General features: G+C 39.6%; 1 protein-coding gene across 4 annotated transcripts in view; it reads left to right on the top strand.

The window, feature by feature from the left end:
* Positions 1–172: 172 nt before the first annotated feature.
* Positions 173–17,198, top strand: part of VTI1A (vesicle transport through interaction with t-SNAREs 1A) — a 266,853-nt gene continuing 249,827 nt past the window's right edge. Inside the window, exons 1-3 of one of the 4 annotated variants that reach the window (XM_066190924.1) lie at positions 173–499; positions 7,117–7,175; positions 11,395–11,505. In XM_066190924.1, the coding sequence (XP_066047021.1) occupies positions 406–499; positions 7,117–7,175; positions 11,395–11,505 (264 nt within the window). In that variant the 5' untranslated portion in view covers positions 173–405. The remainder of the gene's footprint in view (positions 500–7,116; positions 7,176–11,394; positions 11,506–17,198) is intronic. The other 3 variants (XM_066190922.1, XM_066190925.1, XM_066190923.1) reach the window with 3 other exon arrangements.

The raw sequence follows: 17,198 nt of genomic DNA, 5'->3' as shown, positions 1-17,198 counted from the left end.
GGAAGGGAGGGAAGGGAGTGGGAGGGGAGGGGAGGGGCGGGGCCCGCGCTGCCACGGCCCGCCCGCGGTCCGCTTGCAATACAGCCCCCCGGGAAACAGCGCCCCACCGGTAGCTCCGCAGCCTCGTTCCTCCCCCCTGCAGGTTACGAGGAGGGGCGGGAGTGACTCGTCGCCGCCGCCGCCGCCTCTCCTCGGTGCCTGCGGTGCAGCGCGATCCCGGGCGCCAAGGCCGCACGCGAGTTGTCGGGACGGACGAGAGGGGCTGGGCCTGCCGGTTAAAGCTCCTGAGTTTCGCCGGAACGCGTCGCGAGGCGCCCGGGGGCGGGCTAGGGGACGCGTTTTGCGGTGGCAGAACGCGGAAGCGCCGCGGTGCTGAGCGGCGTTCCCGGCAGCGCCATCGCCGCGATGTCCTCCGACTTCGAGAGCTACGAGCAGGACTTCGCCGTGCTCACGGCGGACATCACCGGCCGCATCGGGAAGGTGCCGAAGCTGGTAGGAGGTGAGCGGCTGCTCTTCGCCCCCGCGGCCCTCGCTCCGCAGGCCCGGCCGGCTCGGCTGCAGGGGCCGCTCCCGCTCCCAGATGGGCGCGCAGGGCGGTGGCGGGAGGTGCCGGCGTGGCTGTAGTGAGGTCTCGGCGTTCCCTCAGTCGAATGTGTCTCCTCCTTGCACAGCGCTGTCACCTCCCCGCCCCGGGTCTGTCCCGGCGGCGAGTTCTCTTGAGATGTTCAGGATGCTCTGACGGAATGTTTGTTTGTTGGTCACCTGTAGGGATCAGCTCTTCCCCTCTGCCCCGCTCCGGGGCCACGCCAAGTTCCGCCAGGGCACCTGAAGGGCTGAGCAGAGCTGGTGGGGGATGTTCCCTGTACCAGCATTGCTGCTGAATCCTCTTTATTGTGATCATGCCACAACATCACTGATGGAAATCGAGTCTTTTTTTCCTGTGGCACAGACCGATTTTGTGCATGACTTAATCTGAATCGGTGTTTTTGCTGCCTACTGTCCCTACGTTTGGTTTGGATAATTGACTGTGGTGACTCACATGCAGGAGCAGATTCAAAGAAATCAGTGTTCGTTTACTTTAACGTGTTTGGCAGTAGCCTGCAGCGTTCATGGTCTAATTCATGATGTATCCATCCCTGCAGTAGAGTCGATACTGTCTGTAAGAGTAGAAAGATGAAAATCGTGGTCTCATTAATCAGACCAGCTGAATCTTCCAGCACACAGGAATCAGTGCCCCAGTACAGGGCTCCGAGTGTGAGATGGAGGGAAGCTGGCACTCCTGTTTTTCTCATCTGCTCCTCTTGTAGCTCAGCTTAATACTTCCATTTGCAGCTCATTTAATACTTCTGCCTCTGCTTCTTATGCATGTTACCCAAAAGTTTGGGACCCTTAGGACTGGAACTGTATAAGAAGGAAACAAACACATACTAAATAGTGTGGATTTCCGTGTGACTAAAGGAAAAGGTATCATGCGTCCAAGACCAAAGAATAACATCCTACTTTTAGAGTGGGAAATACATCATCAAGTGATGAAGTAGTGACTCTAAACAGGATTTGAGGTAGGTGGTGAACTAAAATGTGTGATCTTGGGATTTTGAATAAAAAAATCTTCTTGGTTCTGGAAGGTTATGTCCAATTCTAAGCTTAGCAAGTTAGAAAGTCTTCTGAAAAGACAGCGTTGAGTTCCGTGGTTAAAGGAAACTATGCCTTTTCCTTGGCTTAACAAAGATATTTTGCTCTTGATCTTAACAGCAAGGACACAGGGAGATAATTCAGTCAGAAGCTGCAGCTGAGGTGGAAGAAGTTGTCTGTTTTCTAATGGAAACTTACAAAATGAAGAAGAGAGAGAATCAGAGTTCCTGCGATTGAATTTTAGAACTAGTGTAATTTAATCTGCTCAGAAATTACATTTACCTTGTAAATGGGCATTGGAACCATTTACTGAGAGGATACAGGGAATCCTTCACTAAGGCTTCTTAACTTTTCAACAGTGAATTTAAGGACCTTTGGTAGGAACAGGGAGACATCATAAATACACCACTGGCTCATCCTCTGACAATCCATAGTGCTAGACTGATTTAGAGGAAAAGAGAGCTTTAATTCCCTAATTGTAAAGAATAGAAAATTGAGTTCCTAATTGTATAGATTTTGGAAGTCATCAGAGTCTGTTCAGTAGGAAGAATATTCTGAATAATAGTAGTGCACTTCCCTGAATCAGTCTCCCTTATTCACTTAGGGAGATTTTGGAGCTTAAAGAAAAGATGTTTAAAGAGTGTTGGCTTAAACAGTGACATAGCCTAGAAGCAGCAGGCTTTGAAATCATCACTCTTTCATGAGACCATTAGAAGGTTAATTTTTTAATAGAATTTGCCAGCCTCTCAGAGGAGACAGAATTCCTGTTCCCTGCAGGTCCAGTAATGTGGTACTGGGCTAAATGGAGTCAAGACAAAAGTTCATTTTTTTTTTTTTCCTCCCCGTGTTATATTTGAGGTTGGTCATTCATGGTTTGAATTGACTTGCATTATAGCTGCTTCTTGCACTGTACCTTTAATGGCTTAGGTATTGCTTCTGTTTTCAGGGCTGTTCTGTCTTTCATCAGGAAAAACATTTTCCATGACTTCAAAACAAACTGCAGTCTTAGCTAACAGAGGCATTTGACCACCTGGGAAAAAAAAATAATCTCTGATTATGCTGAACACTTTATCAGAAATATTTTAAATACACATTTTTCCCTTGTTTCTTAATAGGAATATTTGCAAGATCTTTGCTTCTTCATCACACCAGAAGTTCCAGTTAGTTCTTGTGGCGATGGCTGGGAGAGCCTCAAAAAGAGGATTATGAGGTGGGAGGGGAGCATGAGGTGACAGTTTTCAGCAGCAGTGATTTGAGAGAGATGATGGCCTTCTTCCTCCCCGCTGGAAGAAGCAGGATGAAAGGTGTGAGGACTTGTGCCACTCTGCATAATAAAGAGAGATCTCCTGAACTCTAGTGACTGGTTATTTCCCTCTGCTGCCCAAGATGGACCTGCTGTAATGGAGAAATGCTGGTTAATTGGTTTTGCAACATCCCTGCATTCTGTGTCAGGACATGATGCTGTCTTGTGTTCTGGGAGGATGATGGCTCAGCAGACAATCCTGTTGTCACAAATGCATAAGTAGTTCAGCAAGAAACGTAACAAAGGCTCTCTGATACCACAGAAACAATAAGCAGCAGGGACAATAGAACGTCTCAGGAGGAAATGTCTTCTGTTGTTGAGGCAGACATCACCTGGAGGAATAAAGAAAGTTATAAATAGAGAAGTGTCTTTTAAATAGAATTTCTGTGATGCTGCTGCAGGTCTTTGAAGAATGAAGATCATTGACTGATGTGTTTTATTAATGCTTCTTGGTGTTTCAGAGAAACATGTCTTGTGATTTGACCAAAAATTCATATACATTTTGATTGCTTGATATGAAAGAGAGTTTTATCAGCACAAATGGTGCTACTTAAGTCTGTTCCCAGCACAGCATTCTCTGGGTTGTGATGGCTTTGGACTGGAGTGCTGCCATTCTTCTGATACTTGGTACTTGCATTTTCTACTGGGCAACCAAAGTGCTGCCTTTCAGTTGCTACCAGGTTTAGCTGAAGAAAGCCTCACCTTTAATTTTCTGTTGTACTCCTGTGCTGAAGTTTACTGTCTTAGTTTCAGGTCTGGCTCATTATGTTATGCCTCTTGAACCCAGTTTTGTAACCCGAAGAGAGAAATGCATGTATTGTTCCATTTATCTCTGCTGCTGGACAGTAACTTCTGGCAGTGGTGAACATGTAACCACCTGAGTGAGCACAGCAGCATCTGCAAGTGGTCTGTGAACTGAAGCCCTTTGTTACTCAGTCTCTTCCTCAGCATGTACTAATGAAAAGAAGCAATTCCACGAGCAGTGGGACTACTCAGTCTTGTTCCAGGGTTTTTAATCTCTTTATTGACTCTGAGATCAAACCAGTGCTGTGTTATCTTTCCAACCTTGTGGACAGATTCCCACCTTTCTGTAATTGGGAGACAAAGAAATTTTGGGAGACAAAGAGACAAAGAAAGTGTCCAACACCAGGGCAAAGCTGAAGGAACTGGAGAAAATATAGTGAAGCTTGTTTCTTTTAAGAAAATGATACAACCTTCTTACAAACAGAGAACAGATTTATTTGCAACCTACACAGAGGAAAACCCCTTTTGTTTCCAGCCTTTATCCATATTTTGTCAATTTCACCACTTAAATTATACAAACTATGTGGAATACTTTGGGACATTCTGTCTAGCAATGTAGGGAAAGAATTGTATTTAGATGTATTTGATGAAGCACTGTTTTTTATTTTCTCTAAAGGATTTGAACTCTCAACCAAAACAAAAAGTTATAAAATACTTTTTTCTTTATTTCCTGTGGAAGTGTATTTAAAGAAGTGATTGAGTAGGCAGGTTGGAAACTGGTAAGTCACAGTGGGCTAACACAGTTAGTAATATGAGCATCTTTAATTGGACTGTAACTCGTTTGTCCTGATCTACTTGATTTGTGGCAAACTTCTCTTACCCAGAGGAACTCCCTTGGATCTCAGAGTCTCTGAGTAAGTCATCCTGTGAGTATTGTGCCCCCTTCCTATGGGGATTCTGGCTGGGAAATAAGTTGTTTCCTTGGCTTAAGCATTGAAGTAAAAGTAAAACTGAAAAGAAACGCTTTGGAAACCATGGTTACATGGTATTGTGTGCTCTAGAGGATCAGCAGTTGCAGCAAGTTCTGCAGCTCTCCTGGAAGTCTGTGAAGATCCCACTCCAGAGCTGCAATGCTGGGTTGTTGCCATGTGCCTGCTCACATATCTGTATTTGAAGGAAAAACAAAGGCAGTTGCCCTGGGCACCATCTGGGTGATTATGTATGCCTGGGCCAGTGTTAAAATCTGGAGCTGGGTTAAAATTTAATTACCTAAACCATTGAAGATCCTTTGAATACATTCTCCTCCTAATTTTATGGAAGCATTTTTAGCCAGACCTTCTTCTGTACTGTGAGTTTTCCCTACCAAAGGTCTGTAGCTAAATTTCTCTGTGGGTCAGTAAGATTTTACTGGCCAGTGGAGTGCTGAGTAGTTCTTGTAATCACAAGTACAAACACAATTTGCTCAGCATGAAATACCTTCCAAAAACCCCCAACTATATATCCCTAAATTTTGGGTTACTAAATGTGTATGAAAATTTTGATCCAGTACAACTCAGGGAAGTACCGAAAATGCTGTAGTAAATGTATTCTCTGCTGCTATGTTTTAAAATTTTATTTCAGCTTCAATAAAATGGTGTTATGTGTTTCATACCTTCCATTGTTTTTATTTTTGTCCATTGTCATCTTGCTAACTTCCAAATGAAAGAGAGAACAGAAGTGTTTTGGGTTATGAGAATAGAAATTTATGGGGAGGAGGGGGAAGGGGCAGATTTCTTTGGGTTTTTTTTTTTTTTGTTAGGAAGACAAAGTGCTGAATTTTCTGGCCTGGGTGCCATCATGAGAATCCGGTGGGGAATTAAAGGAAGACATTGCTTGCAGAAAACTAAAAGTGCTACAGAGGAAATATTTCCTGCATCTTCTGCTGTGGTAGAATCCACCAGACGTGGCAGTGTGAATTCCAGATTTGCAGGAAAGATGGTCCCAAGCCTGATCTTCTCTGCAGGCAGAGCTCCAGTATATGTAACTGAGGAAGGATAGATTGTGATGTTCCTGTGTCCTTGAAATGAGAGTGTGGAGTATTTTAGGTGAATGAGAAGATAGATGGATAGATGTTTCAGCTTGTGAGAAGCTGAATTATGTTCCTTTATTAAAGTCGCCCCCTCATGAAATTCAGTGGCTTGTGGAATGCAGAGGATGGAAGGAGATCATCAGATAGTCCCTTTTGGTCTTTAATGTGTCAGTTCCAGGATACAAAGAGATCATGTGGAAGAGAAGCAAGGGGATTCAGATTTAAAAACAAAGTCTGAATTTGTTTAGAAATACATGATTAACTCTTGTGCCAAGATAAACTTATCCACCCTGACCTTTGGTGACATTTTGGTGACATTCTCTTTTTATCTGCTTTGTCAGGCAAACCACCAGTACAAATGTCTCATGATACTCCTGGTTTCAAACAACCTGTTTGTGTGTTCAGAGTTTTGTTGTCAACTTCATTGACACATCAATCCATTCATCCACAGTGGGTGGATTTAGAGTGTAGATGTGATGATAGGATTGAAAGATGTGATGGTAGGAGTGAAAGCCTTGAATACCCACAGTAATAAAGCAGCGTGGGGACGTTTTATTATCCAGTGTCTGAACATTTCTCAGTCCCCTTTCGTGGCGTAACAAACCAGGTTGTGAAGCAGTTGGAATGTCTGTGGTGATGTGACACTGAATCTCAGTTCAGACTGGATTCTCTGCCTGCGAATGGATGGTTGGAAGCTGGTCAAAAGTCAGGCTCTGTAGCTGGGAAATAGCCTTGCTGGGGGACCTGGCAGATGGTGATTGCTACGTATAGCTTAAAAATTACTTCAGTTTTAAAAAATTTTCATATTTTATTACTAATTTCCATTTTTACTGCTACTAGAAGACAGTGGTTTTCTTGTAGTTCTTGTGGCATTTCCTTTTATATCTGTTGAAGCTAAAGAAACGATTCTAGACCCAGCGTAGGAATAGGGGAATAGAAACACAATTTTTCTTCAGAACCTGAATTAATTTTAATTGGGATGCTTGGTTTTTGCATCTCATATTTTGCAAATGAATATGTTAAGGCTTTGTTCTTAAATGATTTTTTTTTTTCCATTTAGTGTATGTATGTACCTCCTCATGCATTTGTACACACCAGCAAGTGCCTGCGGAGGCATAACTCCTACAGCTGAAGCAGCTGTAAGTGCTTCCCCAACTAGCAAATGCTGCATAACAGGGCAGAAGACTTCAAGGATTCTCCAGTCTTTTTTTTTTTTTTTAATTACTAATGTGCATATCACCATGTGTGAGGATGTCACACAATAAATCTCGAGTCTGTTTTAGCTGATATATACAGTCTTTTGAAATGGTATATTTTTCTTTCATGGTAAGAGCACAATCATATTGGTATTTTCACAATTCTGTTTCAGATGAGAAGAAGCAGATGGTTGCAAATGTTGAGAAACAGCTTGAAGAAGCGAGGGAGCTGGTATGTTCTGGCTTTTCATATGTTAACTGCAAATTCCTAACAAAAATAATAGGATCATTGATAGTAACATTTAACACCCTTGCTGTAAAAATACTTAATGATATATTAGAAGATGAAATAATTGTCTTGAAATAGGTCTTATTTGAGGATATGAAATACAAGAAGAGTGTATTTTTTGAATCCTGTGTTAAGTGATGCAAAGTTTGTGCTATTGCTATAAATCAATAAAAAGTTACAGACAGAGTTGGGGGTTAGGTTTTTTACTTTAGGAATGGACTTAAATATTTACGCACCATGACTTCATTTTTGGCTTGTAAGACCCAAGCAACTACTTAATTTCATCTATCAGAATGTCTTGTAGAGCAATAGATCTTTTTTTCACTTCTAGCAAGTGAGACATAAAGGTGAGGACAAAGGGGCCGTGACAGTGTGGGTCAAGTGTACTCAAGAAGAGTGTAGGTGTTAACCAGGCATTAGTTTGTGGTTCACAGTGACAAATAACCCCAGTATGTGATGAGCAACATGTGTTAAGCAATTGTGACTCTTCATTTGTTTATTTTGTTCCCATTACAGCCTGTCATGTCTTCCATTTAAGTGGAGTATAAGAGTGAAGTTTTATAAATGTGGAGTAACTGAGCAGAGTTGTTGGTGACAGCTGTGATTGTCTTCTTCCCACATGTTCCTTATCTGAAGTTGCTTTTGTTTGTTGCTTGCAAATGGGTTTGGTTTATCTAATGTCACAAATGTAATCTGAATGTTAGGATAGGGAAAGAAATTAGCTTTTCTGCACTAGAATTTCTTACAGTGGAAAGAACTTGAATCAAATATTTGGCTACTAACTAAACAATGCAATTAATTTTTTGACGTGGCATAGGAAGAAAAAAGTCTCTTGACTGTTTGTAGGCATACATGGTGCTTTTGGTTTAAAAATAGAATTAGTCTTGTAGACCAGAGTATTGGAATAGCATCCAGTAAAACTGGATCTTGGGAAGACGTCCTGGAGTTTTGTCTTGTGAGGATGACAAGGCACCTAACCTCTCTGATTTGGTATTCCCAGTGAGAAACATGGTAAAATTACTGTCTCATCTCATGAGGATGTTCTGAAGCTACATTAAGGCCTTTTGGGCACCTTCATATTCAAACAGGTGCAAAAAGTAAAAATCTAGAGATGTTTTTCAGCTCATTTTCACTACAAGTTGCAAAAGACAGAGCGGTACAAAGAAGCTCCAGTGCGGGTGATCATTCAAATTTGGTTTTCTACTCCAAGTAGATTGGAAGGAGCAGAAATTGAGTTAATGTCTTCTTACTTCTCTCCTTATGTCAGAAAAAGATAATCTAAATTTTTATTTATTACAAGATTAAAAAACAAATCCAGTATCTGTATTTTTATCCTAGCGATGGTCTTCATTTAATGTACTGGCTTTGCTTTCACACTTTTGTTTTAGATCTTTAGATTCAATTATTGGCTTTAAGCAATTACCCAACATGTTTGTGATTAATGTCAAAGCTTGGGTTTAGAAATCAATTTGAACAAACCTGCTAATAACAGATCTGATTTAGAAGACCCTCTTTTAAACTAGAGGCTACAGTACAAAATCAAAATTGCTGCTGATAGTTTTCATACATTGGTTTGTTTCATTGTCTTGTGTAGTCAAAGCTGGGATTAGCTGATTTTGGTTTATTTCCTACTTGGCTAGGAAATAACACTCTCATGTATTATAAATATTATTATAGAGATAATTTATATGTATTCACTAACCAGTGATGGTTTTAAAACACTGTCTGCTTTGTTTGGGTAAAATCATGGGTGTAATTGACTTGATGTGTGTGCAGAACTGACATGAAAACTTTCAGACTCCAGGGCTTCCTTCTCAAGCCAGAGCTGCGGAGTAAGAAGTCTCTGGAGAGAAATCCTGTGGTTCTACATCCCATGTGGAGTCTCTGATTGTTATTTTTACAATCAGGTTTTTAAGAAAGATGATTGTTGAGCTAACCTTGGGGAAATTCTTTGAGTATAAAATCTAGCACGTGCTAGAAGAATTGTGAATTTTTGAGTGTAATTCTACTTTTAAGAAGACAAAACTCTCTCTGTGTTATTTGCCTTTATCTTTGATAACGGACGCATCACAAAATTGTTGTGTTGCAAATGCTGGGTTATTCCTGTCTTGTGTTTTTAAGTTTAGATCTCTATTTTAGTTCCAGGGCTTTAGAATCAAAATAAAGTAGTGAAGCTTAGAAGTTTGTTAAAATTTTAGCAGCTGGTTCCAGAATCCAGAGCAGATTCATATGGAGAACTTGCTGTAGGAGGGAGAGACTTGTTTTGGAGTAGACAATATCAGCCACACTACTTTGTTGTATTTTTGAATGGAAGTACGAAGGGCTGCTCTGCTTTTGCTTGTTTATGAAAAATACGATTTTATGATCAATAATACAGGTTCTGAAAATGGATATGCATGAAATTGGGTTGCATTTAGGTTCACAGTTCTTGGACCACTGTCTTCTGCATGGTTTCTCATGGAAATTTTTCAGCCCAGCCACAAAATGCAGTCATTTAATCTCATGATGAAAAACATCGGTAAATCTTGGTCAGCCTAAATATGCTTCATCGTTGTTCTTTGGACATTACACTCTCTAATATTGACTCTATAGAACGAATATTTTAGGTTTCATGGACCACAGTCTGATTGTTGGTGCAACTTCTGGATTTACTGGTAGATGTTTTTGTTTTTATGTAACAGACAAGAATTGAAACTTCATTAAAATTTCGCAACCTTACACATATATATGAGAGAAATGTTTATACCACATTTGAGATCAAATTTATTAAGATGAAATTGATAAGAAATAAGCTATTAATTCCAACTATTGGTTTAATTTATAATACCCCTTTGGAAAGCTAAGCCTGAGCTAAAGAACTGGGTAGAATTAGAAATTGCTTTGTGCGTTTCAATTCATTAGTGACTATTTAATTAAAGTCTGCTTTATAGTTTATTATTGAATATCATTTTGTATAATCAGAGTAGATCAGGCAAAATGACTTTTGAGTATCTGGCAATTCCATTGATTAAATTCAGATGCTTTTCTTATGATATGAGGATGAAATTTCAAAGTGTAAGCTAGTGATTACATAGGAATAAATTCTAGCAGTCCCTTATGAAACCTGCAGCCAGTAGCCTGTGACTCTAACTGAAAAACATTTCTGCTCCTATGCCATATTGCTCAACCAAGATCAGTAGGAGGTGGGTAAATATTGTTTCAGGTGCCTTCAGCAACCAAGGAGAGATATTCTTTTATCCTTTTCAAGTAAATTAGAAAGGTTTTAAAAGGCAGGTGTGGGATTCTTCTGCTGTTCAAAATAGAATTCCTGAAGAGACAGCACCATGTGAAGCAGGCTCCAAGATTCAGTGGGCACGTAATTAGCAGCCCTCATTTACGACTTTTGATTTGCTCTACCCCCGTGCCATATTCTTGTATTTCAGGCCATTTAGAATTCTACATGACAAGAATAAATAAAATAAGCTTTTGAAAGATAGAATATGTCCCTAATTTTTTCATCCATTTGACTGTATGCAAGTTCTTTAATAGGATTGTCATTAAACCCAGCTATTTAATTCACTTACAGCTATTTAATATACTTACATATACATGTGGGACATAGATTTAGATAGCCAGCTCAGGTTATGTAATTCTGCTGAGTTAGCAATGTTTAAAGAAAAACGAATTAGTTTATTAAATATAAGAATGACTTTATTAAACATACAGACTGGTGGTAAATAAAACCTTAAAAAAATATATATATATGTATAAATAAATGTGTAAATAAGTAAAATATCTTTTTCAGCCAATGGTTTCCAAAACTGCACAGCTAGGTAGAGGTAAGCTTTCTTTTGAACTCTGCTCATTTGCAGGAATTATCCTCAGTTTTACTATTTTTTGGTAATAAGGTGTATTCATCACAGTTGGAATTGAAATCCAGAAGTGTTTGGCTCGAATCAGTCCTTCTGACTGTTAATAATACTAGTGTTGTCTCTTGTTTCTTGACTTAAGATTGTGCAAAGATTTTGATAAATTGTTTGTATATTGCAGAATAAGCTACGTTTTTGCTTCTAAAGAAGAAATATTTCTTGAACTTAGGTATATTTCTTGAACTTAGGTAAATTTTTTCTTGTTTTAGTTAGCCTTTTGATTTATATACCTCCTCTTTGTTTTCGCTTGTCAGCTTGAGCAGATGGAACTTGAAGTTCGAGAGATCCCACCTCAAAGCCGAGGGATGTACAGCAGTCGAATGAGAAGCTACAAACAAGAAATGGGAAAACTTGAGGCTGATTTTGTGAGTTTTTAACATATTACGTAAAGAAGGCATCTCTAAGAATTTTTAAAATAAAACAATGCAGTTATTCAGGCAAATGAGAGGGTATTTTTGACTAATGGGAGAGATGAGTTCTGCATGTGTCTTGCTATGTATGTGGACAGATGAAAACCAAACTGGGGAAGAGAAGTTTTTCTTTCAGCAGCAGTCCCATAGCAGTATTCCAGTTGCTAGCCTCCTGTCCCTTTACCTTGGAATTCTGTTGTTTCTCTGTCATTTAACATTGTGAGTGTTCATGATGTATGCAAAGTAGTCAGCTTTTAATCCTATTTCTCAAGGATTGACAGCTTGTAGTTATGTGGGCAGTAACATGAAAAGCAATATAATCTCCAGTCAGTAGAATTTTTGAATGTAGTTTATCTCATGTGCACTTCATTTGTTAGTCACTGTTTTCTTTTCCGTTGCACTTAGATTCTTCTTGGCCTTTGTACAAATTGGTTATAAATACTACATCTTTTTGAGTAATGGTTGCAGACTAGCAAGATTCCCTTGTCTGGGGGCTTCTGCTACAGTTATCAGTCCTTTTTTTTTGTGACTGGGATTTGCACTGAATAGATTTACATAGAGACAAAACTGTTTCCTGTAAAATCCTGAAGAAGTTCAAAGGGATTGCAAAGTGTAGGAAAATGCTATGTTAATTGGCAGCAGCTCAGTTCCTCCGGGGTAGGGAGAAAGAAATAACTAGTGGCAGTATTTTCCATTCACTGCAGAACTGCGAATTTCCTCAGGTTGCTGGCAGCAGTTTAATCCTTCAGGGAAGGGGAGTCAATGTTTATACCTGCAGCCAAGAAATCCAGCTGACTGTCACTCCTCTGTGTTTCTGCCAAGTTGAGCAGTTCCACAAAAATGCATGAGAAGATGGTTGCCGTTTGTAAAGTTTGAGGAATGTTAGAATAAAAAGACTTGCATCAAAATTTTGAGGCAGCCTCATCTGTTCCCCTGTAGGAATTGCGTGTGGCCACACAGTGACTTCCCAGAGAGAGCAATTTCTGGACCAATTGTGAATGCTGTTTATCTTCTCAGAAGTGTGAGAATTTGCTGTCAGCATATATTTGTTACTGGCCTATTTCTATGTGTAGGTAGATGGCGGAATTCATACTTTCATATTCCCAGGCAAGTGAAAATGAGAGAGAGTTCAGAACTGAACACTATATGGAAGAGGAGAAATGAGTGCAAGGAAATGCATCATAGCACTGGGAGTTACTTGATCACAAGAACATAAGTTTGTGCTCAGAATGAAGAAGCAAAAACATGAGAAAGAGGAACGAACTGATCATAATAATGGGTAGAAACAACAGCTCCAAACCCAAGGATCTTCAGCAGAAGATCAAGGAAAGAAAATGATGTGAAGGATGGAGCAAAGTGCTGGAAGAGAACGACTGTGCTTGAAAAAGCCTCACTTATATGGCAAATAGTGGTGTTGCAACTAAATGCCTTGTGTAGTTCCAGTTTCTAAGTACTAATTTTTTTCTAATTTTGTATGTAAAGATTTTTTAAAGACTTTTTTTGGGTTATTATCCAGGCAAATGGCAACTTGTTGGAAACTATAGAACAGAATTAATTGCAAAATTTACATAACTCAATGTACAGTCTTTTTCATTAAGTCCTGTATCTCAAATGTAAAGTGAATGCAGAATCAGCACTAGTAGTTTTATTTTATGTTCATTGATAACATGAGAATTGATCTTGTGATTATTTGAATGCCTTATATATAGCATCTGAAAATTTGCCCTCACCCAAACAGTTATGGAAAACAGCAGCATAGCAACATGTTTAAAGCTGGGAGAAGGAAACATGAGGTTTGTGGACTGTTCACTTGTCCATTCTTTACTGGCAGGATGGACAGCATTGAAGTTTATTTTTGACATTTAATATGTATCTGGTGAGTTTATTTTATCTTGAGCAGTGTGTGTAATAATGACAAAATGCCATCACTGTAATATTATTTATTAAGTGCTGTGGCATCTTTGTGAATATGTAGGGATTTTTTTTCCATACACTTTACTATGTTGTATATTCTGAAAAAATAAAGATTTAAGCTCTGTTGAGCTGTACTTAGAGTTACTCCAAACATGGCTTTTCATCTCTAACTTTGTAATCAAGTAGGAAAAAGTTACAAATAGGAGATGTATTTCCTCTCACTTGTAATCCCTGTTGCTTTGAGAGCTGCAGTTAGGTGTCAGTGCTCTGCACTCCAGGGGTGTGTGAAGGCAAAGGCATCTACCCCATGCACTATATTATTGCACATGCATAGTTGGTAACACACTAATTGCAGTAAATCATATCCAAGGAGAAAAAAAAAACCCACCTTGCCCCATCTTAGCCCTCTCTCTTGGAGGGGAATGGTGATAATGAAAAAAAGAATAGCACGATTTTGTCTTTAAAAGTACTCAGGAAGCATCACACTGTGAATCCTGATGGGGAAAATGAACAGAGCGAGCACTACACCTCAGCTCAGGCAGGAGTGGTTTCTGGTGCCCACCTCAGTGCTCTGCTGTCATCCTTGGGAGAAATACCAGAACTGGGCAAGCATGAAGTGATGCCTCTCTGCAGAAAAGCTGCACACATCTCAAACGGCCAACTTTCAGGCTTGCCGTAAACGTACCGAAACAGAATGAAACTGTTTGAAAAGCCTTATGCTGTCTTTTTTTCACTTGCAGTAAGTGATGTAAGTGTTGGGTTTATGATCTCATTTCCAGTAGCACATCCCAGGCCCGTCATTTCTGGGCGGGGTGCTTGGTCCCCGTTAGGTCGGGGAAGGTGTGGTGGGACCTGCGCGGCTCGGCCGGGCTGCAGAGCCCTGGACGCGCTGCTGGCTCTATCTTGTGGCCCCGAGTGGAGTTGCACATCGCAGTCTTGTGCTTTCCGGGCTGCTCCACGGCTTGGGACCGCCTGCGAAAGAGTTCCCGAAGCTTCAAACAATCTTCATATCAGAAGTCTTTTTCCTACATCTACCGATTCGCCATTATGTGGTTTAAGCTTGTAAATATTTTTTTTTCTGCCTATTGCAGATGTAATTTACTTCCTGCTTGAAGTAAGTTCTGATGGCAAAAAACAATATTTTATGTATATGGACTACAGGTGTTTATTCATACAAATAAAGCGTTTTATTTTAATTGTTACCTAAAAGTAGACAGTTACCTTTAAATAGTGGGGATATACAGTGGTAAAAGGCTTCCAGATTTTATAAACATTACTTTGAGCTAAATTTATCCCAGGCCATGTGAAAATGTGACTCTATAAACCTAGCAAATATGTGGTTATTTCCAAGCATTTGTATCCATCCCCAGGGTTCCATGTACTGGCTCAAGATCAGGGCACGGTAACAGAAAAAAACAAAGGCAGGCGTTTATTCTCCTGAAAAGCTTCCTGCTGACGTATAAGGCATTCAAATAGATGAGGAAATATAAAAATCTTGAAAGACCCCACATTATACAGTAATATTCATGTAACAAAATGAATATTGCACAGTCACTGTTGAAAATGAGTTGAGCATATTGAGAAAGAAGAAATAGCCAAGTAAAGGAGGCAACCTAGGAACTGTTCTTATTCTGTCAGCAGCACAGAGGTAAATCTTGCAGGTAGCATTTGTTATCAGTTCAGGAGACAGTCCTTATTCCTTTAAAATCCTCAGAACTGGTACTGATTTTGGTAATTCTGACTTTCAGAATAACCTTTAAAAGAAAAAGAGGGGAATGGGGAAAATTTGCAGATACATACGTTGTATAAAACTTGAGTAAACATTTAAACATTTTTGACATTTAACAATAGCTTCAGTCAATAGTATGTATTCACAATTTATATCTCCTGCAGGTTCTGTTTAAGATCATTGTTAAAATTTCAGCTGCTGTTAAGCTATAAAAACAATTAAGGAGATAACCAATGGAATTTCATTGGTTAAAGTTACTCTCTTGTATGACTCTCAAATATCACCTGAGTCCAGAAACTCACCTGAACAACTCATGCAGGTGTGTCTGTTATGTTCTGGCTGTTTTTTGCAAATACCACTACCCCCGTTTCAGGTTCAGTCACCTACCCAGACAAATAATCTTATGGCTGTAAGCTTAATGAACACCATTTGTCAAATGACAAATTGCTGGCTGTATCTTTATGGCCAGTCTTCCCTAGGTCTCCAGTTTGAACTAAAACTTAGACACTCAGCTGTTGCTGCTGGCTTATTTTGATTTATAAAGCAAATATTGCAATAGTGTTTTATACTTAGAAAATTGTCAGCCATGTGTGGGACTGCTGTGTGTGTATCTTAATTGTTGTATCCCAACAGTGTTCTTACAGACAGGGAATCCATCATGCCAAAACATCATGTGTGCACAAGAACCTTGCCTGGGCAAGTACAGGTGCCTTTAGTGAAACTTGATCTGTTGACACATTTAAAACTTCTGAAATCAGATTAGTTTTCAGTATGTGAATAGTACAGCTCTTTTGAATGGGCTGTGGAAGATGTGTTTTAATGCACACAAGATTGAACTAAGTTTCAGAAGAAAGAATTTGAATTATCTGGCCATATACTTTGACAATCTAATTTTGAAAAAGCATTTTGTGAACAAAAGTTCCTTCAGTGCCATTTTTAAATACTGTCACCTTCTTGAGATAAGTAATCACTCCTCTACATTCTACTCAAACTGCTCCTTACAGAGGCACTGTTTGCTTTCCTCTGTTACTTTTCTAATAACTTCTGATATGATATTTGTCTGCCTGACTGTGGCTGAGCATTAGACTGGCTTCTTTTCTATAGAGGCTAACTCCACATTGTCTTCAGCTTGTTTTCACTTGTGTCCTCGCCCTGGTGGGTTTGTGGTGGAAAAAGGTGGAGGCATTTGACCTTTTGCAATTACTTGATTTATAATACTGCTATTTTTAATGGGGGAAAAGTGATACAGGAAAAAATGTTCTCTCTCTTTTTTTTTTTTTTTTTAATATTCAAGGCCTAAACTGATGAAATATTAGGAAGTGGTATAACTTAGAACCCCTGTGTGTAGAAAATTTGCCCTAAGTTATTTATATCTTAAATTTCTTTTTATTGTTTTGTGTGGAAGTATGAAAGATGGGAGTAAATTTATTTCATAACAAAATTTACTAGTGATTAGACGCTTTTCCATGGAGGAAAGTGTGAAAGATGGCAGTTAACATGCTTAATTTGTAATTAACCTAAAGGGTTATGATCATCTTAGCTGAGATTCCTGAGAGACCAGACCAGTGAAGCACACCTTACCTCCTGTGCTTTGTAATTCTGTGGGTATTGCTTACAAAGAATCATCCCATGTTTGACCAATAAGTGTGAGTTAGGCATCTCATAACTCAATGTGTGAAGAGATAACGTGCTGGGTGAGGGCAGCAAATTTTTAACGTCAGTAAAGCTAATGCCTTAACTAGGTTCTTCTCTCAACCAACTCCCCCTTGACCCTTACAGGAAGTTCTGTCTGTCTCATCTTTTAACACGTGGGGCTAAGACCTGTGACTTCTGTGATGTATCTTTGTTGGTCCTTCAGCAAGTTTTGGTGGAGGTGATGCACATGATTTTAAGAAAAACCCATTTGTGTAGCTTAGACCTGGCTGACTGATTGCAAATAAAGGTGTTTTCAGGAAGTGATTTGGTGAGCCTGATTTCTCTTGTGTGTGGCTGGGGGCTGTGAATG

The sequence above is a fragment of the Chamaea fasciata genome, unplaced genomic scaffold (genome assembly GCF_029207755.1).
Source record: "Chamaea fasciata isolate MVZ Bird 193981 ecotype frontalis unplaced genomic scaffold, bChaFas1.0.hap1 SCAF_9, whole genome shotgun sequence".
Taxonomy (NCBI): domain Eukaryota; kingdom Metazoa; phylum Chordata; class Aves; order Passeriformes; family Sylviidae; genus Chamaea; species Chamaea fasciata.
This window is presented reverse-complemented; position numbering and strand designations above follow the sequence as displayed.